The sequence below is a fragment of the Lagenorhynchus albirostris genome, chromosome 2, assembly GCF_949774975.1.
Source record: "Lagenorhynchus albirostris chromosome 2, mLagAlb1.1, whole genome shotgun sequence".
Lineage (NCBI taxonomy): Eukaryota > Metazoa > Chordata > Mammalia > Artiodactyla > Delphinidae > Lagenorhynchus > Lagenorhynchus albirostris.
In genome coordinates, this window is record NC_083096.1 from 125669708 (window position 1) to 125696778 (window position 27071).

General features: G+C 34.5%; 1 protein-coding gene across 1 annotated transcript in view; it reads left to right on the forward strand.

Annotated features, from left to right (window-relative positions):
• ANKRD13C (ankyrin repeat domain 13C) overlaps positions 1-27071 on the forward strand; it is an 81084-nt gene that overhangs the window by 5645 nt on the left and 48368 nt on the right. The window contains exon 2 of the mRNA XM_060139755.1: positions 19163-19204. Coding sequence (XP_059995738.1) covers positions 19163-19204 — 42 coding nt within the window. The remainder of the gene's footprint in view (positions 1-19162; positions 19205-27071) is intronic.

Genomic DNA, 27071 nt, shown 5'->3' on the forward strand with positions numbered 1-27071 from the left:
TAATTACATCGTCTGGCATGTGACAAGCCATCTTCTCTATACACAGTTAATTTTCATTTTTACTGAATTGTAGTGTAATCTTCTTGAAGCTATTTTACATAGTGATTAGAGATTTCAAATTTAAAATAAAAGTCAGTTTGAGAATATTCCTGCCAATGCAGGTAACTCAATGAAGTGATACAGAAATGGTTAACTTGTGTCTGGTGGCTGACAGATTTCTTCAGACAGAGATTTTAAAACATCTTACGTTCAGAAAATTTAAAAATGTACATTTGAGAATGGAGGCGATAGGAAATCTTTTTGGTGCCCATACAATATGTTTATTTTGGCTTTTTCTGTATGAATTGATCTTTCTTTTGATATCATTTTCTCTGCTTCGTTTTTGTCCCTAACCTTCATGATGGGTGATACAAGAGAATAAAGCACAATATGTCTGTTTGAGAAAAGGCGACTATAAAGGTAAACTTTGCATGGAAAAAAAAATCTTGAAGTCTCAGGTGAACAATTTTAGTCAAGAGGCACATCTTTAAAAGAACACTAGTAGTTTTGTATCTGTCCTCCTCGTGTTTTGTAGTCTTTTCTGAATTTTGTTTTTGGAAGGCATACTTCATTTTCCCTTAGGAAAAAAAGTGGTTTCTGGAGGCCCAAGATAATCCATTAAAGTTTTATGTACTGTCACTGGGTATGAGGGTGATTTGTCTGTGAAATCTGTCACTCCACTGATCCTGTGGGGTTGATTCAGTTGATATCCATGACTGTATGAATAGAACCTTCTTCCTTTCACCTTTTCCTGCATGTGCATCTCCAACAGAATAGGACTGTCCTGGTGTTAAATGAGTTTCCTGATGCCATCATCATTAGCACTATAGAACATGAACTGCTACTTGAAATTGTGATATGAACACATCTGCAGAGCTACCTCTGAAGAGCTGCCTTCACTGAACCACAGTAGAAGTAGGAAGTCTGACCTTCAAACTTTGGCAGAAAAGGAAGCAGAAATGAGCAATTACTGATGATATTGTGTCCTGGGCATCGGCAATGAGGCAGGAGAATTCTGGAGGACTTATTGGAGAACTGAATATGTCTGTCCCAAGTTAATGGCATTCATAAGTCATAGAAATCTAAATGAAGAGTACAAGGTAATTGTCAGGATGCTTTGTGTTCTAGAAAAGGAGTGTAGATTCTCAAAAATTGGATAGGGGCTGGAAAGACAAACAGTATATTCCTGTTCATATACCATTTATTTCACTGGGGAGCGGTAGAAGATCAGTTTTAGAGCAAGACAGAAGCATGTCAAATGAGGGTAGGAAAAAGGGAAAAGGTCTCTTTTCTAACTGTTTAAAGATTATGAATGGTGTTAGTTATCAGGATATGTGAGGTTTAACTGTGTGGTTGCATTTCATCTGTTCTTAAGCCTGTTAGTCTTGTTGGTATCCCAAAGATCATCTGTAAAACTAGAAGGCTTTTTCTATATATGGAATCAGATCTGAGTTGGAGACCATGCTTCTCTACAAACTGGTTTTTATGTAATTATACTATTTATTTAACTGCTGAAATAAGTCGATATAATAATATCTATCTCTTGGGGCATTATAGTCTTAAATGGGAGACCACACTTGAAAATATTTTAATGATGAAGGCTCATATCATAGTAATATCCGTTAATATCAATATCTTGCTCTACTTTTGCTGTGACGTGCCTTTCAGTAGAGGACATTCTAGTTTTTGAGGTTTAGTTAGGACTTCATTCAATTGAGGTTTTATCTGCTTCTTGAATTTATACTGCCTATCAGTTTGCTAAAAGGTTTATTTGACTCTCCTGTCAGTCATCTTTCGTCTACTACTGGTGCAACTTGATTCAGAACATTTGGATTCTTGGCTGTAGATATCTGTCAGGTGTGTTAATTTATCCTCCCTTAATCAGCATTGCGCTGATTTCTATAAAGCCACCTGTGCTGTGTTGCATATCCTCTTGGATATTGGTTGGCTTTCATAGAGAATTGTGTGGACACCTGCATTGTCCTGAGGTAAAATGCTTTTTGGAGAGTAAAAATAGATTTTAACACTATTCTAATGGTTCTTCATAGTTTTTTTCCCCCTTTTTTTGTTCATTCATTCCTTCACTTAACAGATATATACTGAACTCCTGATATGTGATAAACAGTGTTTTAGGTGCTGGGGTTACAGCAGTGAACAAAATGAACAAAGTCGTCCCTGCTGTCAGGGAGCTTACATTCTAATGGGGGAAGATAAATAATAAACAAACTAATAAAAATATAGTAAAGAGAATATGGCAGAAAAGAGTTTTAGGCAGAGAATTGCAAACACAAAGGTACCATGTTTAAAGAATAGTGTGGCTGGAACAGGCAGAGAGTGGTAGGATATGGGAGATTTTGAGACCGGGGTATAAACATGTAGAACTTTTGTAGGTCATTGTTAAGGATTTTGACTTTTACTTTGAATAACATAGGAAGCTATTTGAGGGTTTTGAATAGCCAGGTAACATGATCTGATTTTAAAAGGCTCTTTCTGCCTACTATATGAGGCAGAAAAGAAACTTTGGTGGGGGGCATGGGTCAATTTAACATGCTATTATTATAAGTGGGGGTAACTGGAAATAATGAGAAGGTAGAGCTGGTTAGGAGTCAATGATAGATTGAAAGTAATGTGTGTGTGTGTGTGAGTTTTAGTACTATAGTACCATTTATGAGAGAAAGCACAAAAATTCTCCCTTTTTATTGCTTGCTTGGATGAGACTTGAAGATGTCTGCGGAAGCTGTAGCTGTGTTGGTTCTAGGACCTGTAATTTCCTGCTTTGCTCCCTCGTTAGGGGGCACATGAAGTCAAAACTTTTTGTAATAACCCAAAGTCATTGTTTGCCTTTTTCACAGCGCTGACATTTTCACTGATGGTACAAAAGCAGTGGTGGGTAAAATTGTTGGAACATTAGCATGAATCAAGGCTCCAAACTGCTAGTAGTCATTGTATTATTCACTGCCGTGTACTTGAAGTAGGAAAAAAAAAAAAAGCCAGTTTCACAATGTCTTTGACGAAGGTGTAGAAATTGTTAATTTTTAAAGTCTTAATCTTGAGTACATACTTTTTTATTCTTTGTGACATAATGTGAATTATGCATAATACTTTTCTGCTGCATACTGAAGAAAAAAAAAGGGAGAACATTTGTGCAATTGAGTTGTAAGCCAAACTAGCTGCTTTTGTCATGGAACACCATTTTTATTTGAAAGAACAGCTTACACACAAACTATGGTTATCACAATTTGGATATTTGGCATACATTTTCTGGAAATTGGATGAAGTGAACCTGTGACCTCAAGGAAAACAGTTGACAATATTTGTTGCCAATTAAAAAATTCAAGCTTTGAAATGAAATTTACAATTTGGAAAACTTGTCTCTGTCACTGTAAGCTTGACAGCTTCCTAGTATTTAAAGACTGTTCTGGTCAGATTGGTGATATTACTAAATGTGATTTAAAAATTTTTGTATACTGAAATGTGTTGACATTTGGAAGATCTGCATAACTCAGTAAATCAGTATTTTTTAGACTGATCAACGCCTGATGTTACAAAACCATGCATCAGTAAAAGATCCATTCAAAGTGTAAGAGAAACCAATGAATTTCAGTGTACCACAGCACAAAAAATTTATTGATACGGTTTGAGATCTCACATGGCAACAAACCTTAAAGAAATAACCACTTACTAAGTTTTGGTGTAGTATCAAAGGATACCGCCAATTATTTGGAAAGGCTGTTAAAATACTCCTCTTTTTTTTCAAGTGCATATCGTCTGAATCTGGATTTTCTTCATATACTTCACAACAGCATTTACACCTGACTGAATGCAGAACCAGTTATAAAAACCCAGCTGTCTTCTATTAGGCCAGACATTAAATTTGTTTTTATTTTTAATTAAAGAATTTAAAATAGTACCACTCTTGTCATTCTTTTTGTTTTGTTTTGGAAAATTGCAATTTTTTTCATAAAAAAATTATATTAACATGTAACGGTTTTAACAATTTTAATTTCTAATGTAAATAGCAATAGATTTATTCATATAAGAGATTTTTGGGATCTTCAATAATTCTTAAGAGTCTAATGGGGTCTTGAAACCAGAAAGTTTGAAATCTGTTGGTATAGTAAAAAGAATACTGATTTTAGAGTCATGACTCCCACAATTTCTGGATATGTAATTTTAGGAAATTACTTAACCATTTTTAGATGTATTTTTCTTATGACATGTGAAATAGGAATAATCTTTGTCTCACAGGGTTAGGGAGCAAATTAAATAAGATATCTAAAGTATACAGCATAGTGCTGGGCACATAGTATATAATATATGCCCTATAAATGCCAGCCATTTGGTTGATAATTTGCATACTTTGACTATAGTGGTCTTAATATTACTGGAATGTTTTTTACTCATTTAACGAAACAGAGTTCAGTTTTGTTTACCAAGTTAAAACCAAGGCATCCAATTTCAGATTTAAAAGTATATTTTGAAAAGTTAACGGAGAAAGTTATTTTAAGTTTTTAGTGTCCTTTGTGTAACAAATTAGTTTAAGCAGTAGGTTGAGGACTTAGAAAACTGAGGGGATAGTAGGTGATGGGTCAAACTAGGATACTTGAGCACTTAGTTTCATGATACATTTAGTCAGTAAAGTAAATGTGGTATTGGGTAGATAATGATGTTGATAAAGATTATTTTGCATTTAAAATATTGAAATCATAGCATGACATTTGGCATCCTTGATTGTAAGTAGTATGTATTTCTGATTATGTTCTTACCTTAAAGTGAGAGGGACTGGATCGTTGAGCTCAAAGTCATTTCTAGTTCATAAATCTTTTGAAATCGTGATTAATTTGGACTTGTAATGGGAAGTTTCATTTGTAACTTAAGTAGGTGCTGAGGCTTTTACCTTTTCATCTATATGTTCTTGGAGGGTTTAAGAAAACAAAGAGTACTTATCTAGGTGCATAAATGCCTTGATTTCTTCACCTGTATGCTCTAGAGTGTAAGTTTTTGAATAGTTACTATGTTCACATGCTACAAAAGTATAAAAAGATATAAAAGGATATGATGTAAAAATAAAATTTCTCTCCCACCTGTCTTTATCCACCCAGTTATCCTCTTTGACAGCAGCTAGTGTTATCAGTTCCTTGTTTTCTTTTTCTGCTACCATTTAGAACATGGTACTTTTTTTTTTCTCCTGAAAGATAGGGAAGTGAAGAAAGAACTATTACAACCTTTCCTGCTATTAGGACAAAAATGGATATTCAGAAATTTATATGTTTGATTTTAAATGTCTTTCTCTTTTCTTATTTTTAAATTTATATCTCCAGCCTCGACTTCTCCTTGGAGTTCCAGATTTTATAATTATCTCCACTTGGGAATCTCAGAGATATTTCAAAATTTATTTGTCCAAAATGGAGTTATCATTTTCCACTTCCCACCTGGCCATCTAGTAAATCACATCATTTAGTTATCCAGTTCTCAAGTGTCAATCACTGGGATCATTCTTTGTCTTACCTCCTCTTTTTACCCATACATGTCTAATTAACAAGTTATTTTGAATCAGTCTACTTTCTGTCTCCACTGCTACCACTTTGAGACCAACCAATTTTTATTATCTTTTCCCTGGAATACTGCACCAGACTCATAACTAGTCTCCCTATGTCCCCTTCCATTCCATTCTCTGTATGTTAAGAATAGTGATCTTAAAATGTAATTTGTATCATGTCATGTCCCTACTCAAGGTCCTTTAATGCCTTCTCCACTTAAAAGTAAGTTCATATTTTTTACCATATGTTATAGAACCCTGCATGATCTAGCCCTTTCTTACTTCTCTGATATAATCTTTTACCAATCCCTCCTTTTTTTCTATGTCTGGCCATACTTATTTTCTTTCAGTTCCTTGAACATGCCAGGTTATTTCTGGCCTCTGTCTGGAAAGCATTTCTTCTTATTCTTTGATTTCATAGTTCTTACTTAGCGTTTAGATCTCATTTTAGAGAGATTTTCCTGACTTAAATATCAAAAAGTATGTCTGTCCTTATTATTTTCAGCCTTAGCCTTTTATTTTTCTCAACACTTATAATCTATTTTGTTTTATTTTATATTTCTCTTTCTTTATGAATATAAACTCCACGAGGGCAAGAATTATTTCTAGCTTATTAATGGTTGAATCTCTAGTGTCTAGCACTATGCCTAGCACATAGTGATCCTCAGTAAATATTTATTGAATGGGAATGAATGGATTTTCCTTCTGGGTAAAATGTTGGAGAAATAACAGAACCTATGAACTCCTTCTAACTTTGTATTAAAATACAATGATAACTCTAGAATCAAGTAAACTAGATAATGAGAGAAATTTTTAATAATAGTAATGTAGTATGATTAAATATAGAAATTATATTGATGAATGACAGGTGTTCTTTCCTGTCACCTGTAATGTGACATGAAACCCTTAGTGATTAGAGCATTGGTCTACAAACATTTCATTAAAGGGCAAGATAGTGAATATTATAGGCTTGCAGGCCATACCATTTGTTGCATGAAAGTAGCCATAGACAATTCATAAACAATCAGCATGTGGCTGTGTTCCAGTAATACTTTACATCATGTCCCTGAATTAGAGGATGAAGAAGTTTCTAATATGGAAAACAGATGGCAGGAGCAAGTATGTGCTCGACAGCAAGCTTACCCTTTCTTCTTGCCTTCATTTATTGTTATCATTAAGACTTAGTAGAAAAAAAATAAAACTTTTTCTGGTACCTTATTTTGAATAGAGAAATTCACACTAAAGAAGCAAGTGGGCAAGAGAGCTTATTTTAGTTGAGAGCTAGACTAACCTTGGTGATGGTTGTTAAGGAACAATGAATCCAGTGAAAAGGCCTTTTTAAGGAAGACTTTTTCTTTTAAAATTATTAGGAGAGTGAATAAGTTTTTACTTATCGGCCACCTATCTCTTATTTATCTTTAAACAGCTTTATTCTGATATAATTCCTATAGCATGCAGTTGGACCATTTAAAGTGTACAATGAAATGGTTTTTGGTATATTTAGAGTTGTGCAACCATTACCACAATCACTTTGAGAACATTTTTATCAACTTAAAAAGAAATCATGTATTTTTTTTTACCTTTCACTGGCCCCCACTCCATTTCCTCCAGCCCTAGACAATCTCTAATCTACTTTCTGTCTCTTTAGATTTTATTATTCTAGGCACTTCACGTAAATGGAAATCACACAATCTGTGGTCTTTCACTTAGCACACTGGTTTTTAAGGTTCATTCGTGTTGTAGCATGTATCACTATTTCATTCCTTTTTATTGCCGATTAAGATTACATTGTATGGATGTACCTCATTTTGTTTGCACATTCATCAATTAATGGACATCTGAGTTGTTTCTACTTTTTGGCTATTATGAGTAATGCTGCTATGAACACTTGTATATAAGTTTTTGTGTGGGCATGTTTTCATTTTCTTGGGTATATATCTTTTGCTGGGTCATGTGATAAGTCTGTGTTTACCATTTTGAGGAACTACCAAACTGTTTTGCAAAGTGGTTGCACTATTTTACTGGCCCAACAGCAGTGTTTGAGGATTTCAGTTTTACCTCCTTTCCAACACTTGTTATAGCCATCCTAGTGAGCATAAAGTTGTGTCTCCTTATGGTTTTGATTTGTATTTTCTTAATGGCTAATGATTTTGAGCATCTTTTCATGTGCTTTTTGGCCATTTGTATATCTTCTTTGGAGAAATGGCTATTCATATATTCCCATTTTTAAATTGGGTTGTCTTTTTTTTTTTTTTTTTTTTTTTTTGCGGTACGCGGGCCTCTCACCGCTGCGGCTTCTTCCGTTGCGGAGCACAGGCTCCGGACGCACAGGCTTAGCGGCCATGGCTCACGGGCCCAGCCACTCCGCGGCACGTGGGATCCTCCCGGACCGGGGCACGAACCCGTGTCCCCTGCATCGGCAGGCGGACTCTCAACCACTGCGCCACCAGGGAAGCCCGGGTTGTCTTTTTATTATTTAGTTTTAAGAGTTTATTTAGAGTGTTAGAGTCTCATAGGAAAGTGCTTAAATATCAGCTTGTTCTTTTAGCTTCAGAGTGTAGAGGAGTTTCTGCTATTTATTCTCTTGAATGTTGAGAGGATAATGAGGGCAATATGCTTGTCCTTTCCCATATTAGATCTGAATAAATCATTTCAGGATGGATGAGCAGAAAAAGAAAATCCATTTGAGAGTCTTTGGAAAACAGTTATTATAAAAGAAACATCATTATAAGTATCCTGAAGATACTGTTAGGAATACTATAAGAAATAGAAGAAAAGTTTAGAAAATAATTGCCTTGTTTTTCAGTAACACATAAAACAGTTTGTTTCTTTAAAACTGTTAAATAGTGATGTGAAGAAAACAGTCCAAATTATGAAGATACTATGGAAATTTTAAAAAATATAATCACTGCATTAAAATGATCTAAATTGAGTATAGAAAGTAAAGTTTTGACAGTAAAGAAAATTGAATGAGTGATGTACAAAAATAATTTGAAAACAAAGACTGTAGAGGAAAAGGAGACAGATTAAAAGAATGAAGGACAAGTTATAAATATGGACTTTACATGTGTAGATTGTATTCTATGAATAATATGAATTTCCAGAGAATAAAACAGAAGAAGTGGATCAGAGGCAACACCCAAAGCTATAAATAAAGAAGAAAACATTTTTTTATCTAAACTTTGTTCTGATTCCAAAGTTAGAGCTCATAATTTGTTCCAGGGAAAATTAATGAAAAGAGATCTGCATATCTTCACACTATTTTTTTTTTTTTTTTAATTGCCCAAGCAGCGTGGCTTGTGGGATCTTAGTTCCCCCGACCAGGGATTAGACCCGGGCCTTCGGCAGTGAAAGTGCAGAGTCCTAACCACTGGACTACCAGGGAATTCCCTCTTGGTGCTATTTTAAAATTGAATGAATCCTACATATATACAAGTAAAAAGCACAGATTACTATAATATTGAACTAAAATGTATATCAATTTGGCCTCAGACCTCGCCAATGTTAGAACATACTTGATACACCATCTGCCAACTGTAGAATTCTTTCTAGCCAAATATTCATTTGTGAAAGCAATAGTAACATTCTAGAAAATAGACCAACCATCATGATATCATTCCTGAAAAATATTATTCAAAGAAGTATCTCAGATTGGAAGGGTTAAATGACTAACCCAAGAAAGGAGACATGTGTCCAAAAAGGACTGATAATGAATTTTAAACCAGTTAAATATACCATAGATCAGTCTAATAATTAAAGCAAATATGATTATAATCCTGAGAGCAAATTTCCAACCCCCTCCCAAATAAAACCCCCAAAAAACACTTTTGCTTCAAATTTTGAAAGACATGTAATCTATAATGGGTAAGGAAATGGTTTATAACCACTGATTAAATTAGTGAAACAAAAATGGAGCTAGAGGAGACATAAAAGTACTGAACTCTTTATAATTGCATCAAAAAGAATAAAATACCTAGGAATAAACATACTTAAAGAGGTTAAAGACCTGTACTAGGAAAGCTATAAGACACTGATGAAAGAAATGGAAGACGACACAGATGGAAAGATATACCATGTTCATGGATTGGAAGAATTAATATTGCTGAAATGGCTATACCACCCAAAGCAGTCTACAGACTCAGTGCAATCCCTATCAAAATACTAAGGGCATTTTTCACAGGGCTAGAATGAATAATTCTAAAATTTGTATGGAAACACAAAAGACCCTGATTAGCAAAGGCAATCTTGAGAAAGAAGAACAGAGCTGGAGGGATCATGCTCCCTGACTTCAGACTGTACTACAAAGCTACAGTAACCAAAACAGTATGGTACTGGCACAAAAACAGACACGTAGATCAATGGAAGAGAATAGAGGGCCCAGAAATAAACCCACAAACATATGGTCAATTAATCTATGACTTTGTCATAGGAGGCAAGAATATACAATGGAGAAAAGAGAGTCTCTTTAATAATTGCTGCTGGGAAAACTGGACAGCTACATGTCAAAGAATGAAATTAGAACATTCTCTAATACCATATACAAAAATAAACTCAAAATGGATTAAAGACATAAATGTAAGACCAGAAATCATAAAGCTTCTCAGAAGAAAACATAGGCAAACACTCTTTGACATAAATAGTAGCAAAATTTTTTTGGATCTGTCTCCTAAAGCAAAGGAAAAAAAAGCAAAAATAAACAAACAGGACCCAATTAAACCTGAAAGCATTTGCATAGCAAAGGAAACCACCGACAAAAATGAAACGGCAACCTATAGAATGGGAGAAAATATTTGCAAATGATCTGATCAACAAGGGGTTAATATCCAAAATATATAAACAACTCATATAACTCAACGTAAAAAAAAAAAAACCCAGTTGAAAAATGAGACAGAAGATCTGAATAGACAGTTTTCCAAAGAAGACATACAGATTATTAACAGGCACATGAAAAGATGTTCAATATTGTTTAATCATCAGAGAAATGCAAATTAAAATCACAATGAGATATCACCTCACACAGAGTCAGAATGGCTGTCATCAAAAGGAACACAAATAATAAAACAATTATACTCCAATAAAAATTAATTAAAAAAACACAAATAACAAATGTTGACGAGGATATGGAGAAAAGGGAACCCTAGTACCCAGTTGGTAGGAATGCAAATTGGTGCAGCCACCATGGAAAACAGTATGGAGTTTTCTCAAAAAACTAAAAATACAACTACCATATGACCCAGCAATTCCTCTCTTGGGTATTTATCTGTAAAAAGCTGAAAACACTAATTCAAAAAGATACGTGCACCCCAATGTTCATAGCAACATTCTTTACAATTGCCAAGATATGGAAGCGACCTAAGTGTCCATCAGCAGATGAATGGATAAAGAAGATGTGGTTTACATACAATGGAGTATTACTCAGCCATAAAAAGATGGAATTTTGCCATTTGTAACAACATTGATGAACTTGGAGGGTATTGTGCTAAGTGAAATAAGTCAGACAGAGAAAGACAAATACTATATGGTATTACTTATATGTGGAATATAAAAAGTAAAATAGACTAGTGAATATAACAAAAAAGAAACAGTCACAGATATACAGAAGAGTTGCAGATACAGATATGGGGAGAGGGAAAGGGAGACAAGAAGAGGGTAGTGGATTAAGAGGTACAGACTACCATGTATAAAATAAATAGGCTACAAGGATAATAATACAGGGAATATAGCCAATATTTTTTAATAACTATAAATGGAATATAACCTTTAAAATTGTGAATCATTGTGTTATACACCAACTATACCTCAGTAAAAAAGAAAAAGTCCAGACCTCTTCATTTGTTGTAATGGGAATCAAAAGTATAGTTTACTTTTTTACTTTGAGTGTTAGATAAGCATGAGTTTAAAAATGTGTTCTAGGACTTCCCTGGTGGCACAGTGGTTAAGAATCCGCCTGCCAATGCAGGGGACACGGGTTCGGGCCCTGGTCTGGGAAGATCCCACATGCCGCGGAGCAACTAAGCCCGTGCGCCACATCTACTGAGCCTGCGCTCTAGAGCCCGTGAGCCACAACTGCTGAGCCCACGTGCCACAACTACTGAAGCCCGCACGCCTAGAGCCCGTGCTCCAAAACAAAGAGAAATCACCACAATGAGAAGCCCGTGCACCACAACGAAGAGTAGCCCCTGCTCACTGAAAATATAGAAAGTCCGCACGCATCAACGAAGACCCAGTGCAGCCAAAAATAAATAAATAAATTTATTTAAAAATAAAAGGTGGTTCTAAAAAGTGTTAGTTTGCTATAAATAGAATTTAAAATCTATCTATAATCTGTTATTGTGGAAGATGAATTTTAAAAGTCCAAATTAAAAAAAAAAGTAGAAAAGCAAAGCCACAGGACTTAAAAAACAGAAATCTCCAAAAGTATGATTGTGTCAAATAAAGCTTTATATTCCCATATTGTGTTAGTAATGATTCTTGGATTTACAAGTGATAGAAACTCATTGCAAACTAGCTTAAGCCCCAAAGTATTTATTGATTCATATAACTGAAGATGATAGGGTAGGAGACAATAGTGACATGATTGTATCCAGATTTTCTGCAGTATCATCAGGACTTTTGTTGGCGGCGGGGCAGGTATTGTACAATTTGTTAGATCTGGTGTTATGTAGAATTTAATTCTTCCCTCTTGTAGTTGGGCTTTCTTCTATGTCAGAGTTCTTCAACCTCTACACTTGACATTTTGTGCTGGATGATTCTGTGTGGTGGAAACCTATCCTGTGCACTATAGGTATTTAGTAGCATCCCTGGCCTCTACCTTCTAGATGCCATTAGCACCCCCCACTCCCCAGTTTTGACAACCAAAAATGTGCCAGACATTGCCACATATCCTCTGGGGGATAAAATTGTCCCTGATTCAGACCCGCTAATCTATATGGTAGAGAATATGCAGTCTCATACTCAGAACCTTAAAGTACTAAGGTTCCAATGGCAAGAGACAGTTTTCCTCACTGGCTCAAGTACAAAAAAAAAAAAATGCAGAAAAGAACCTTGACCCAGGTGGGAATTGTGCCCTTCCCTGAAACTATTTTCTAATTAGGTATCAGACTAGTTGGGTTTGTGTCATGTGTCTTCCCTGGTTCATGTACTTAAGGTATGGCATTTGTTACTAAGAGAAAGGAGTAGTGAAGAAATTCCAAAAGTAACAACGATGACATCTACTAACTAAAAGGGAAGAAAAGGACTTTCACACATACTTGAAGGAGAATAGTGAAAAATGGAGATTTTATTGTTGAGTCAATGGTAAAGAAAAGAAAGCTATGAATCCTCAAGATTAATTGCTGATAAAATTGAATTTGAGGTAAAAATGATTTAAAAGTGCTAAGAGAGTAATTATATTTTGATAGAAGTTATGATCATTAGCACTCATAAAAGTATTGCATCTTTATGCACTAATCAAAAGAGTATAAAAAAATAGAAAGCAAATTATTAACGAAGATGGAGAAAAGTTAACACATAAAATCAAAGTAGAACTTCTGCCTCTAGTAATGATAAACTAGATAATGAGGACAACTCTTCTTTAGAAGGCAATAAGAATAAAATATTCTACTTTAAGGACATTGGAGAGCTAATGAGGTAGGAAGGGATACTGGGCCAAGATCTGGCAGAAGATGGAAATCCAAAGATGCAAACCTAACATTTGAGGTTACTTTTCCCCAGCAGCTTTTGTGAATCCAGAAGAAGCAGTTAAGAGGCTGAGCAGTACTTTAGACAGCCTTGGTGAGCTAAGAGGACAAAAGATGGAGGTCAGGGCCCACCAGGTGTGGGGTATCTCTTAAACATGCTGCTTTTGGGCATGGAAACTTGAAGAGCTGCTTAGGAATAAGGTTGAACTGCAGGTAAATCAGCTCTGATATAGGTTGAAGCATAGCTTTGAGTCATTTGTGAGGGCCGGAAAAAAAATGTCAATCCCTGGATTAGTCTAGTACCCCCAGCCACATGTCAGAAGCAAATAAAAGTCTCTGTAGAATTTGTTTCTTAGGCTTCAAGATTTTTGCAGAAGGAGTTAATTAAATATGTTCAGCATACAATTCAAGATGACCAGCATTATAGGGAAACTAGACAACATGAATGAGAACCAGAGAGAAGCAATAAGAGAAACAGAGCCATCAGAGCTTCATTTATTGTAATTATTACTAGACAGACTTTATTTTTTATTTATTTACTTACTTAATAGACGTATAGTTGATTTACAATGTTGTGTTAGTTTCTGGTGTACAGCAAAGTGATTCAGTTATACATATATATATTCCTTTTCAGATTTTTTTCCATTGTAGTTTATTACAAGATATTGAGTATAGCTCTCTGTGCTATACAGTAGGACCTTGTTGTTTACCTATTTTATATATAGTAGTTTGTATGGACAGAGACTTTAAATAACAATGTTTATTATGTTCTTGGGGGATGAGAGACAAGTTTGAATATTTTAGTGGAGAACTGGAAATTATGAAAATTGAAGTAACATATTTGGAAAATAATTCAATAGAAATTCTCAAATGGAAATATATAATAACTGAATTAAAAACTAAATAAATGGGCTTAATACAGTTTAGATCCTGAAGAAGACAGAACTCATGATCTTGGAAATATGTCAGGAGAAAATATCTACAATGAAAAAGGGAAAGAAATTTTTTAAAAATTAAAAATGGTAAGAGTAGTTCTATATTAATTGAACCCCAGGAGAGAAGAGAGAGAATATGGGGCTAAAGCAATATTTGAGGAGACAGTTGCTGAGAATTTTCCAAAATTGATGAAAGACACCAATTCAGAGATTTAACAAGTCCAACCCAAGTAAAATAAAAAAAGGATTCCACATTGGAGTGAAATGGCTGAAAAAACAATCTTAAATGCAGCCAGAGAAGTCACATTACTTTAAAAGGATCAGTAGAAATTCCTACAGCTGACTTCTCAACAAAAAAGAAAACCATAAGACTACATAGAATACTGAAGAAAATAACAGCCATTCAAGAATTATATACCCTGTACAATATCCTCCGAAGTTGAATAAACATTTACAATCAAAAACCTAAGAGAATTCACTTATCAGACCACCACTAAAAGAAATACTGAAGGATGTGTTTCAGATAGAAGAAAAATGATTCTAATGGAAGGCTAGAGAGGTAGGAAGGAATGAAGAGCAACAAAAGTGGTAAGAAATCTTAAATGAATATTGATTCTATAAGGTACAAATAAAGACTCATGGCACTAGATAACAGCATATAAATCTGGATGGAGGGAATGAAGTTAGTGTTCTAAGGTCAATGACTTGCTCTCAAGAAGGGAATGTGCCATTTAACATTAGACTTTGATAAATCAAGGATGCATATTGTAAACTCTAGAGCTGTGCTGTCTAATAGAAAGCCAATGCAAGCCACATTTATAACTAAGTTTTTTAATAGCCACATAAAATAGAAGTAGGTGAAATTAATTTTTTTTTTTTTTTTCGGTATGCGGGCCTCTCACCGCTGCGGCCTCTCCCGTTGTGGGGCACAGGCTCCGGACACGCAGGCCCAGCGGCCATGGCTCACGGGCCCAGCCACTCCGCGGCATGCGGGATCCTCCAGGACCGGGGCGCGAACCCGTGTCCCCTGCACCGGCAGGCGGACTCCCAACCACCGCGCCACCAGGGAAGCCCCGAAATTAATTTTAATACTACATTTTATTTAACCCAAAATATCCAAAACATTATTTTAACATGATGATCAATATAAAACATTATTGAGATATTTTACATTCTCGTTTTTCATACTAAGTCTTCAAAATCCCACTTATGGCACATCTCAGTTCAGACTAGCCACATTTCAAATACTCGGTAACCACATGTAGCTACCATATGGGACAGTGCATCTCTAGGATAACTACTAAAAGAATAGTAAAATAAAAAAAATATATACCTTCCATCCACAGATAAAAAACCAAAATGGAATAATGAAAATAATCAATTTAGAAGAAGGTAAGAAAGATGAGAAAAAGGAACATGGAACCAGCAGGACAAATAGAAAGCACAAAGCTGGATGGTAGATTTAAACTCCAATAATATCAGTAAGTATAACATATGAGGCTGGATTAAATGCTCTGGTTAAAAGACAAATATTAGCTTACTGTATGAAAAAACACCCAACTACATACAGTTGGAAACACATCTGAAATATAACAATATTGAAAGTGAGAGGAGTGAAAAATGTATTCCATGTAAATATCAATCAAAAAATTTGGAATAGTTATATTAACATCATAGTAGGTTTTAAAGCAGAAAACATCTGAGATAAAGAGAGGTGCTTCAAGATGAAAATCATTTGTTGAACTAGGAAAGTATGAGGATTTGATTTGTACTTAGTAACATAGCTGAAAATATATCAAGCAAAGTTGCTAGAAGTACAAGAAGACATAGAAACCCCCAATTACAGTGGGATATTTTTAACATTCCTCTTTCTTTAACACGCTGACAAAAAACCAGTAAGGATATAAAAGATATGAACAACACAAACTGGATCTAGTAGGTTTATATGAAATGCTGTACCCAAAACCCTTAAGATACATGTTCTTTTCAAGGTTACAGAAAACATTTACAAAAATTGACCAAACTTGACCATAAAGCAACTCTCAGCATGTTTCATTGAGATTATACTGAGTCTGTTCTCTGATCACAGTGTAAGTAAACTAGAAATTATTAATAAAAAGGTAAATATACTAGGAAATGGTAAAAAAAATCAAACATTTAAGAATCTATTTCAAGAAATTAGAAAAAGAACAACTTAACTTGCTTTATTTCCCAAGTTGACTCTATTTTACCCAAATAACATAGAAGAAAAGAAGTAATAAAAGAGCAAGAATTATTGAATTAAAACAGACATTAAGTAGCAACATGCCAAAACTTTGTTCTTTAAAAAAGTGCATAAAATTAATAAACCTCAGACTGATCAAAGAAAAAACACAAGTAACAAATATGAATGAAAAGTGGGGCATCTGCATAAATTTTAATGTCATTAAAAAATCATGGATATTGTGAACAAAATGTATGACAATAGGTGGCAATTTATATGACATGGACAGAATCCCTGAAAAATTTAATTTGTCAAAATGCACACAAAAAGGAATTAGAAAACATAAGTACTCTTGTTATTATTAAAGACAATGAATCCGTAATAAAAATGTTCACTCAAAGGAAACTCCAAGGCTAGATGGTTTTACAAGTGTATTCGTGTAAACATTTAGGAAAAATAACACCAAAAGTTTTACAATTACATTACTTAATTATGGAAACATTTGAGTTTGCAACCCTTGCCTAAGGTAATGCCTGTCGCGTTTTAGTGATCAGGTTTCTGTAACTATTTGATATTTTTAAGGTTTGTTTCTATAGTCAGAACTTTTTCTTATGCCTTCATTCACGAATGCTTATTGACTATTTTGAATGTTAGATGTGTATTGGAAGCATTTCATATACATAAATGAACAAAATATGTATCTAGTTATCCTGAGGTTAATGTCTAATGAAGGAGACAGATGTTTACACAAAAAATTTAAAGTACAGTTTAGTGTGAAAAGTGCTGCAATAAAAAGATGGGTATAGAGAGCTTTGGGAGCAGTGCAGAGGAACATCTGATTGTCTAGAGAAGACTTCAGTGAATAGGTGATGTTTGAGCTAAGCCCTAAAAGGTGAGTATTAACTTGCCAGGCAGATCGGGAAGGAATATTTAGGAAGGATTAATAAAATGTGTGAATATCGAGAACCTGGCTTATTGGAGAATTTATTGTATGCAGTTCAGGTGAAATACAGGGTAAAGAAGAAAATAGGAGAAGAAAGGAAGGTAAGGACATATCTCAAGAACCTTTTATGCCATGTTAAGGATAAAATATGGACCACTTCCAGCCTTTTAAGTGTAACATGGTCAAGTTTTTGTTTTAAAATTATTATTCCAATATAGAGAGGAGATTGAAATGGGGCAAAACTTGAGGCAGGGAGACTTGAAGGTTGTTGCAGTAGATATTCAGGTAAGGTGATGAGAACTTAAACTAGAAAAGAGGTGGGAATTAGGAATGATAATCCGAAGTAAAGGTTTTGGTTTTGGCATAGTGTTGAGCTTTTGTTTCTGGCACCAATTTGTCAACAAGTTTGTTTACTTTTTATGACTGCTTTTTGGTTTTGATAAATTGTCATAGAATGTGAATGCAAACTTATGAAAATAGTTCAATATTTAGAAAAGGTGGAAGATGATCTTATTCTAGACCAATAAAATTGGAAATTGATACTTATACATGTGGATTTCTTTTCTTTTTTTCTGGAGCTGATCAGAAACAAAATAAATGTTTAGATTAACAAGGTACTGTTTTTAGTAAAACAGAAAATGTGTATCTTCTACAGACCCACCTAGGATTTAGCATTTTGAGACAGAAGAAATTGTTTACCTTTGCAATATACTTTTTTTTTTAAGTTGAAGTATAATTGTCATACAACACTTTATTACTTTCAAGTGTATAACAATGATTTCATGTTTGTATATAGTGAAATGATTACCACAAGAAGTCTGGTTAATATCCATCACCATACATAATTCAAAATATTTTTTTTTCTTGTGATGAGAACTTCTAAGATCTACTCTTAGCAACTTTCTAACATGCAGTATAATAATAGTCATGCTGTATATTACATCCCTGTGGCATTTTTTTGACTGAAAGTTTGTACCTTTTGATTCTCTTCACCCATTTCGCCTACCCTCCCATTCTCCACCTTTGGCAACCACCAGTTCATTCTCAGTATATATATATATATATATATATATATATATATATATATATATATATTCATATATATTTAAAAGATTCCACATATAAATGAGATAATACAATATTTGTCTTTATCTGACTTATTTCACTGAGCATAATGCCCTCAGGGTCCATCTCTGTTGTTACAGATGGCAAGATGTTATTCTTCTTTTTAATGGCTGAATAATATTCCACTGTGTGTGTGTGTGTGTGTGTGTGTGTGTGTGTACACACACACACACTGATTTTCTTTATCCATTCATCTGTTGATGGACACTTTGGTTGTTTCCATATCTTGGCTGTTGTAAATAACGCTGCAATGAACATGGGGGGTGCATATATTTTTTCCAGTTAGTGTTTTCATTTTATTTATTAAAACTTGAGGACTGGGATTGGGACTTATTGATATTTATGAGCAAGGATGAGTATATATATAGTAAGGTACTTAAATTGTGTGATGAATGAACAAAGATTGATATAACAGAGAAATTAGCAGCAAAGGAATCTGACATCTGTTTGGAGAAGAAATCCCAAAAGCAAAATGGAAACCTTTTACGGGAGGTGGGGGGGAAGAGGAGTAAGATACCTTGTGTTTAGAAAGCATGGCATCCTCTGACCCTCACTTTGCCACATAAGCAGGATCATTTTGTGGTCACATTATTTTTGCTTAAAATTTGTCAGTGAAATTTCTGAAGGAGCTGAAACCACCTTAAAATAATTTTTCTGATGTTTCTACACTAATTTAATTTATTTTTGCTTTTGTTTTAGGAAACACTCCTTTACATCTTGCTGTGATGTTAGGAAATAAAGGTTAGTAAATATGTTCTTTTTTTGTTTAACTTCACTCATGTATAGTCAGTTTAAATATTTTAAGATGAGTTTTACGTTTTGAGTTTTAAAAAATTTGCCTGATTATTTGATGTGCTAATTGAGTTTAGGATTCAGTATATTAAAAAACACAAATACCTTCTCATTTTTCATAGCACTTTTTTCAAAGAATTAGTGGAAGTCTTATACTAATCTTTATGCCTTTTGAAGCTTTTTTTTTTTTCTTGTTTGGTTATTTTATCAAGGAAGTATAATTTCAGGAGACTCTTGTTTCCAAATATTAAGTTTTATTAATTATTGTAATACTTTTAATATTCAAAGAGTTTTATAAGATTCTTTAATATGGACTATTTTATATATCTAAACTCATAAGTCTAGATTTTTTATGGCAGATGATAATAAAAAGTTAGTACTTATTTATTCTCCAAAAAGAAAAAAGGAAAGCAACAACTCATAGACAGGTGATTTAAAAGATCTACTTTTTAAGGCTATTCCTAGATGCAATAAGTCTTAGTTATCTGGATTCCCAGTAACCCTGGAAAGTGAGGATTCCAGATAGCTGATTGGCAACCTTTTGAGTGCTAGATTTTTAAATTTTGGATGTGTTTGATAAAAATCTTTGGAAAACATATACTCTTGAATTTTTAAACAGGCTAATTAATTTTTGTTAACACTTTTCTGATGATCTAGCTGTATCATTATGAACATCTATTATTGTTATATAGTGTGATGTGGCTGTTGCTGTAAACATTTGATCTGAATGTATGATGATCTGAAGGATGTTACTAGAACTTGCTTTGTTGAAAAAAAATTCTTTTGTTGGTTTGGTTTTATTAAGTTCTTGTGCTTAGGTGAAGCATATGATTTGTAGGAAATTTAATACTACATAAATTGGGGGCTCAAATCTTTATTTCTTTATTTAGTTATGTTATTTTTTTTCTCCTTCTTACAAGGAAGAGACTCAGTCAAGTAACCTTTTTTTTTTTTTTGCGGTACGCGGGCCTCTCCCGCTGCGGAGCACAGGCCCCGGACACGCAGACCCAGCGGCCACGGCTCACGGGCCCAGCCGCTCCGCGGCACGCGGGACCCCCCCGGACCGGGGCACGAACCCGCGCCCCCTGCAGCAGCAGGCGGACTCCCAACCACTGCGCCACCAGGGAAGCCCAGTCAAGTAACTTTTAAGTAAAGAGAGATTCATTAAGGTGCTACATATTATAGAAATTCAAGCTATGGGGACTAGCTATGTCTCAGGAAGAGTAGTAACCAAGACAGTCTGGGAGATCAGCGATCCTTTCTCCCTTCCTCCCTCCCCCTGTCCTTCCTCCCTTCCTTCCTCTCTGTCTCCCTCCTTCCCTCCTTCCCCCGCCCCCACCCCCACCCCCGCAACCTTCCTCCTTCCTTCCCTTCGGATATGTATATCCATCTATTTGTCCAACTATCAATCATCTATCATCTGTCTGTCTCTTATGGTGCATCTGCTGTTCTTTCTTTATATATATATATATATGTGTGTGTGTGTGTGTGTGTGTGTGTATATATATATATATATATACACATATATATATATATATATAATATTCTCCCTTTTCTTGATTGACTTTTCTGTTTAGTGAAATTGACCATGACCCAAAATAACTGTTCTAGGTTCCTAAACCTTCAAGGCTTTGATTTCAGTGTTCTCCACCAAGTAGTTCAGTTTCTTAGGTTCCTGAATTTCTGAACAAAAAGTTTGATTGGTCTAGTTCATGTCGAGCCAAGTCACAGTGATGAGTGACTGGCAATCTCATGAATTGACTTTGGGATATATATTTACTCCTGTGAAGTTAGCTTTAGCTTGGCTGGCTTTGGGTGAGAGTTGGGAGTAGAAGAGGAAATCAGGAATACAGAGGAAGAATGTTTATCAGGAATATTGGCAGGGCAGACAATGATAGTCATCTTTAGTATAGATACCTTGGTGAAAAGATATCAGATATAGTTAGCTAAATTTGAGCAGTTAAAACTTATGCTTTCTTTCAAAGAACATTCGATCAGAACTTTAGAAAATAACTGGAATGTATTCATTTACAATATGCTAGATGCTTTTTTTAGGGCTTTATGTATGTTTACTCATTTAACACAACAACCATGTGAGGAAGATACTATTATTATCCCTATTTTACAGATGAAAAAGTTAGCTCTGAGAAGTTAAGCAACTTTCCCAGGGTAAAGTAGCAGAGTTTTGACTTGAACTTGGAGTATCTTGTTCCAGAGCCTGGATTCCTGATTATTATGGTGAATTGCCTTGCTCTCTTTTCACTGTGAACCATTCAAAAAGGAAATGGTCTAAATCAAAGTTAGCTAACATGCATCGTGCTTCCCTCCTGTTTTTGTGGAAAATATAGTTAATTTGATGCCAAGTCTGATTGCTATTCTAAATTTAGCACTTTAATAGTAAATATGGATTTGCCAGGATTCGAATATGAAATTAAACATATCTACCATCCTAGGTCTAAGTGTTCTAATTTTCAGTAGCGGTATTGTTAGGTTTCATCATAGGATTGTATCAGCCTATCCAAAATGTGTTTCACAGAATTAGTTTCATTGGATATTGATAAGTTTTTAGAGGAAAATAGTGCTTCCAGGTCAAATTGATTCTGAAAATAGTGAGTTAAGTTTTAAGCAGTTTTGTTTATTGTGGACCTTCTTAGAACTTTTGATATGCTAATATTCATTGTGACCTTCTGAATTGGAGCCTTCTGTTGGATATAGAGTCATTGTTCCAATAGTTATTTGGTATTTTCTCTTTTTCGCAAGTATCTTGAGAAACTAGAGTTCTGTGGAACATATTTTGGGAAAAACTTGGTTAGATGATTCAGGATCTGCAAATAATGTCAGTATTTGCCCTTCCTGAGTCTTTTTCATGTAGAGTAGGTACAGCCATTAATATACTGATCAATTTATAATTTTCCATTTACATTTTTCCAGTTGAATACTCTTTTTTGCTTTTTTTTTTGACCTTTTAATATTTTTGATATTTGGTTGCATAGGAGTGAGATTGAAATATGTAGTGGAAGATAAAACATCTACCTTATACTTAATTCTGTAAAGCAATTTTACATTATACCATTGTTCAATCTGTGCCACTTTTATCTTCTCCTTTAGAGATATACTATGCCTTTAGTGACTTCACTGTTGAAGGGCACTTTCTGTTTGTATACTTGTTTGTAAACATAGTAAAAATTCCCAGGGTATTCAAATATTTGTTGACTGAATTAAAGAGATACCCTATGACCTATACACCTTTATTTACTTCTCTCAGTCATCTTAACCTACTGAATAACCTTATTTTTCACCATTGAAGTCTGATTTTTTCTGAATTTCTGAGTCTATTGACCATGTTTGCCATGTTGGCTGGCAAGTTTTTCAACTATGGATTTGAATTGAAATGGAGAAAAACATTATACTTAAAAGATTTCAGGAATCTTTAGGAGGTGAACTAGAAAACTAACCTTTAATTCTTATTCTTTTGGTTAGACATCAGAAAAAATTCTTCAAACCAGTTGCTGCAACTTTTAATTTATTATCAGTATTTTTTGGAACTGCAGTTTTCCATTTTTTTTCTGAAATAAGTCTAGAGTTAGTTTGATTTTTCATCTTCATAAGGGTCTCTCTGAATATTCTGTTTTGTTCCCAGTTGTCCTATTTATCCCATTCACTCTCTTTATATTTTGTCACCTGTATAGCTCTGGTATATTTATATGTGATTTCTGTTTATCATAATTTCATTTTGTTTAGACTCCTCAAGTCATAACTTCTTTGTGGCGCATTTGTGCATTTTTAAGCCTTACTGCCTGATTGTTAACTACCTTTTTTTCTTATTATTCATTGTTACAGTTGCTGAGAGAAGGCATTTGATTGTTCCAGTTTTTTTTTTTTTTTTTTTTTTTAATGTATGAGACTAGGTCAGAGATCATGGCATATTTATGATTTTCTGGCTTTTCGTTAGTTGCTCATTTCTACATCAGTTGAGTTGTGATGTGAGCAAAAGGCCTGTGGCAAGGTCTGTGGCGTATGAGAAAACGGTTGACATCTTTAACGTATATATAAATCATACCAGTTCTATACCTTAGTTTATGCAATTGGTATATTGCTTTAGATACTGTTGTGCATCTTCCTTTTCAATATTTTTAAACTAATATTTTTTCTTTAATGATTTTTAGGTTATTAATACATGCTTGATGAAACAATTGAAATAATACAGTATAAAGATGTATATAAAAAGCATCATCTCTCCTACATTTTTTCTGATGTAATTAACATTAATAGCCTAGTGGGCATCCTTGCACACCTTCCTCCTTGTAATACAGGGGCTTAGTTTGTTTTTACTTAAGTTGAATCACTGCATCTAGTACTTTGCCATGTTTTTCCTTTCACTCAAAAGTTTATCATGAAATACAAAGTCTGTAGATATCTATCCATGTTCATGTTCCCCTACTTCTTTATTTATGCACACAAACACATATTTACATAAAACGCCCTGGTAGGTTTCTTTAGGAGAGTGTCCATTTTATTTATTTATGTATGTATTTATTTATTTATTTTTGATTCTTTTCTTTGGGGGGGAGTATAATTGCCTTACAGTGTTGTGTTAGTTCCTGCTGTACAACAAAGTGAATCAGCTATACGTGTACATATATCCCCATATCTCCTCCCTCTTGAGCCTCCCTCCCACCCCGCACCCCCCCAACCCCCACCGTCACACCCCTCTAGGTCATCACAGAGCACTGAGCTGAGCTCCCTGTGCTGTACAGCAGCTTCCTACTAGCTGTTTTACACATGGTAGTGTATATATGCCAATGCTACTCTCTCAATTCGTTCCACCCTCCCTTTCTCCCTCTGTGTCCACAAGTCTGTTCTCTACTTCTGCACCTCTTTTCCTGTTCTGCAAATAGGTTCATCAGTACCGTTTTTCTAGATTCCATATATATGCGCTAATATACGATATTTGTTTCTCTCTTTCTGACTTACTTCACTCTGTATGACAGACTCTAGGTTTATCCACATCACTACAAATGACCCAATTCCGTTCCTTTTTATGGCTGAGTAATATTCCATTGTATATATGTGCCACATCTTCTTTATCCATTCATCTGTCGATGGACATTTAGGTTGCTGCCATGTCCTGGCTATTGTAGATAGTGCTGCAGTGAACATTGGGGTGCATGTGTCTTTTTGAATTATGGTTTTCTCAGGGTATATGCCCAGTAGTGGGTTTGCTGGGTCATATGGTAGTTCTATTTTTAGTTTTTTAAGGAACCTCCATACAGTTCTCCATAGTGGCTGTATCAATTTACATTCCCACCAACAGTGCAAAAGGGCTCCCTTTTCTCCACACCCTCTCCAGCATTTATGGTTTGTAGATTTTTTGATGATGGCCATTCTGACCGGTGTGAGGTGATACCTCATTGTGGTTTTGATTTGCATTTCTCTAATAATTACTGATGTTAATTTTTTCATGTGTTTTTTGGCCATCTGTATGTCTTCTTTGGAGAAATGTCTATTTAGGTCTTCTAGAGGGTCCATTTTATTTATTTATATATTAAAAAAATTCTTTTTAGCTGGTCTCTCTATCATCTTCTCTCCTTATTAACCCCCTTCTCCCATTAAACATGGTAATCCGTGTTAACAGCCTGCTAGGTATTCTTCCATACTGTTCTCCATGCTTATTATTATATACAAATATGTGTGTATGTATCTAAACACACATTCATATGTGTAGTTTTTATTTATTCCTTTATAAAAACATGTGATCATAATATACTTCTCCATTGAGCAGATATATGATTTAGCAGTGCAATGTAGACATTTCTTTCAGTCTATTGGGATGACTTAAATTCATTCTTGTTTTTAATATTTGTCTTTTTTATTCATTTTTTTCTTTCAATGCTTTATTATGAATAATTTCAGATATACAGATAAACTGAAGGATTATCACTATGAGCATTCAAATACTCTCTACCTAGCTTCAATAATTGTTCACATTTTATCATTTGCTGTATTTTTCTCTTTATCTTAGTGTTTTATATGTGTGTGTATATATATATATATATTTTTTTTACTATTTTTGCTGTAACATTTGAAAACTAGATGTAAGCATCATGACATTTTACCACCAAATACTTCAGCATGCATCTCTAAGAATAAGGACATTGTCTATCATGACCAAAATATCATTATCACACCTAAGAAAGATAATAATATTGTTATAATATCTGATATCCAATCCATATTTAAATTTCTCCAGTTGTTCGAAAAATGTCTTTTATCGGTGTTTTATATTGAATCAAGATCTGATTGGGATTCATTCATTACATTTGGTTGTTTGTTTCAGATAATCTAGAAAAGTTTGCCCACCTTTTTTCCCCCTTCCTTTGTACCTGACTTTTTGAAGTGTCTTCCCCAGTTAATTTGTAGAATGTCTCCCATCTCAGTTTTGCCTGATTATTTTCTCATAATGTTATTTAACTTGTTCCTTATACTCTGTTTTTTCTATGAATCAAAAATTAAGTATCGATGCTTTATTAGATTCAGGTTAAACATTTCTGGAAAGAATACTGCAGAGGCATATGAACTTTATATTGTATCACATTAGGAAACATAATTTTAAGTTATCCCACTATTACTGCCACTAAGTTTTTTGGTTTTTTTTTGCGGTATGCGGGCCTCTCACTGTTGTGGCCTCTCCCATTGCAGAGCGCAGGCTCAGCGGGCATGGCTCACGGGCCCAGCCGCTCCGCGGCATGTGGGATCCTCCCGGACCGGCACACGAACCCGTGTCCCCTGCATCAGCAGGCGGACTCTCAACCACTGCGCCACCAGGGAAGCCCTGCCACTAAGTTTTGATCACTTGTTTGAGATGATGATCTTCAGCTATCTCTACTGTAAAGGAACACTTTTCATTTTATTAAGTAATCTTGGGATGATACTTTAAGTAAATATCCTATTTCCCAGCACATAGCCTTTTACCTAGTGACTTTAGCATTCATTGGGGTCCTTTGCCTGTATCAGTTATTACATTGTTGTTATTGCTGATTTTCTAGTTTTATCATTTCTTCTACATTTATTAGCAGTCATTCTTCTATAAAGGAGAACTCATTGTCCTCTCATTTTTTGATGTCATTATGGGCCTATCAGTTTTTTTTTGTTTAATGTGTTGTAACTAGTCATTATTCTTTTTGATGCTCAGTTTCTCAAATTTGGCCAATGGCTGACCATTCAGGTGGCTCCTTTGTCCTTTTGACTCTATTCTTTAAAAATGCCTGCATGTTATTAGTCCAGGGATATAGAAGCATCATGCTTTAGTCAGTCATTCTCCCATGATGGATATTCATATTTGCATTATAAATAATCCTAAAATAAATGTTCATGTACATATATTCTTATATATTACTAGCAGACTTTCTTAAACACCTTTGTGAAATTTCTGTATTTATTTTACTTTATTCTGATATAATTTCCTGCTAATGTAGATGTTCCTTCTATTACTAGGAATAGTGCTAAAACAGTGCCATTCTTCCTCCACCTCAGCTCACTTGTATTACATTACAACTGTCATAACACCTTTATTTCCTTCAGAGCACTTATCATTAGCTTTTTTTATTTATTAGTTTACTTAATTATATTTTAATATTGGAGCTCTCTGATAGCAAGATCTTATCTTTCTTCTCACTAATCTTTCTTCTCACTACTTATATCCAGGACCTAGTACTTAGAATTGGCATATAATAGGCACTTGGTAAATATTTGCTAAAAGACTGATTGAATGAATGAATCATTCATTTAGGGAATTTAGGTTGGATAGCCATCCTAA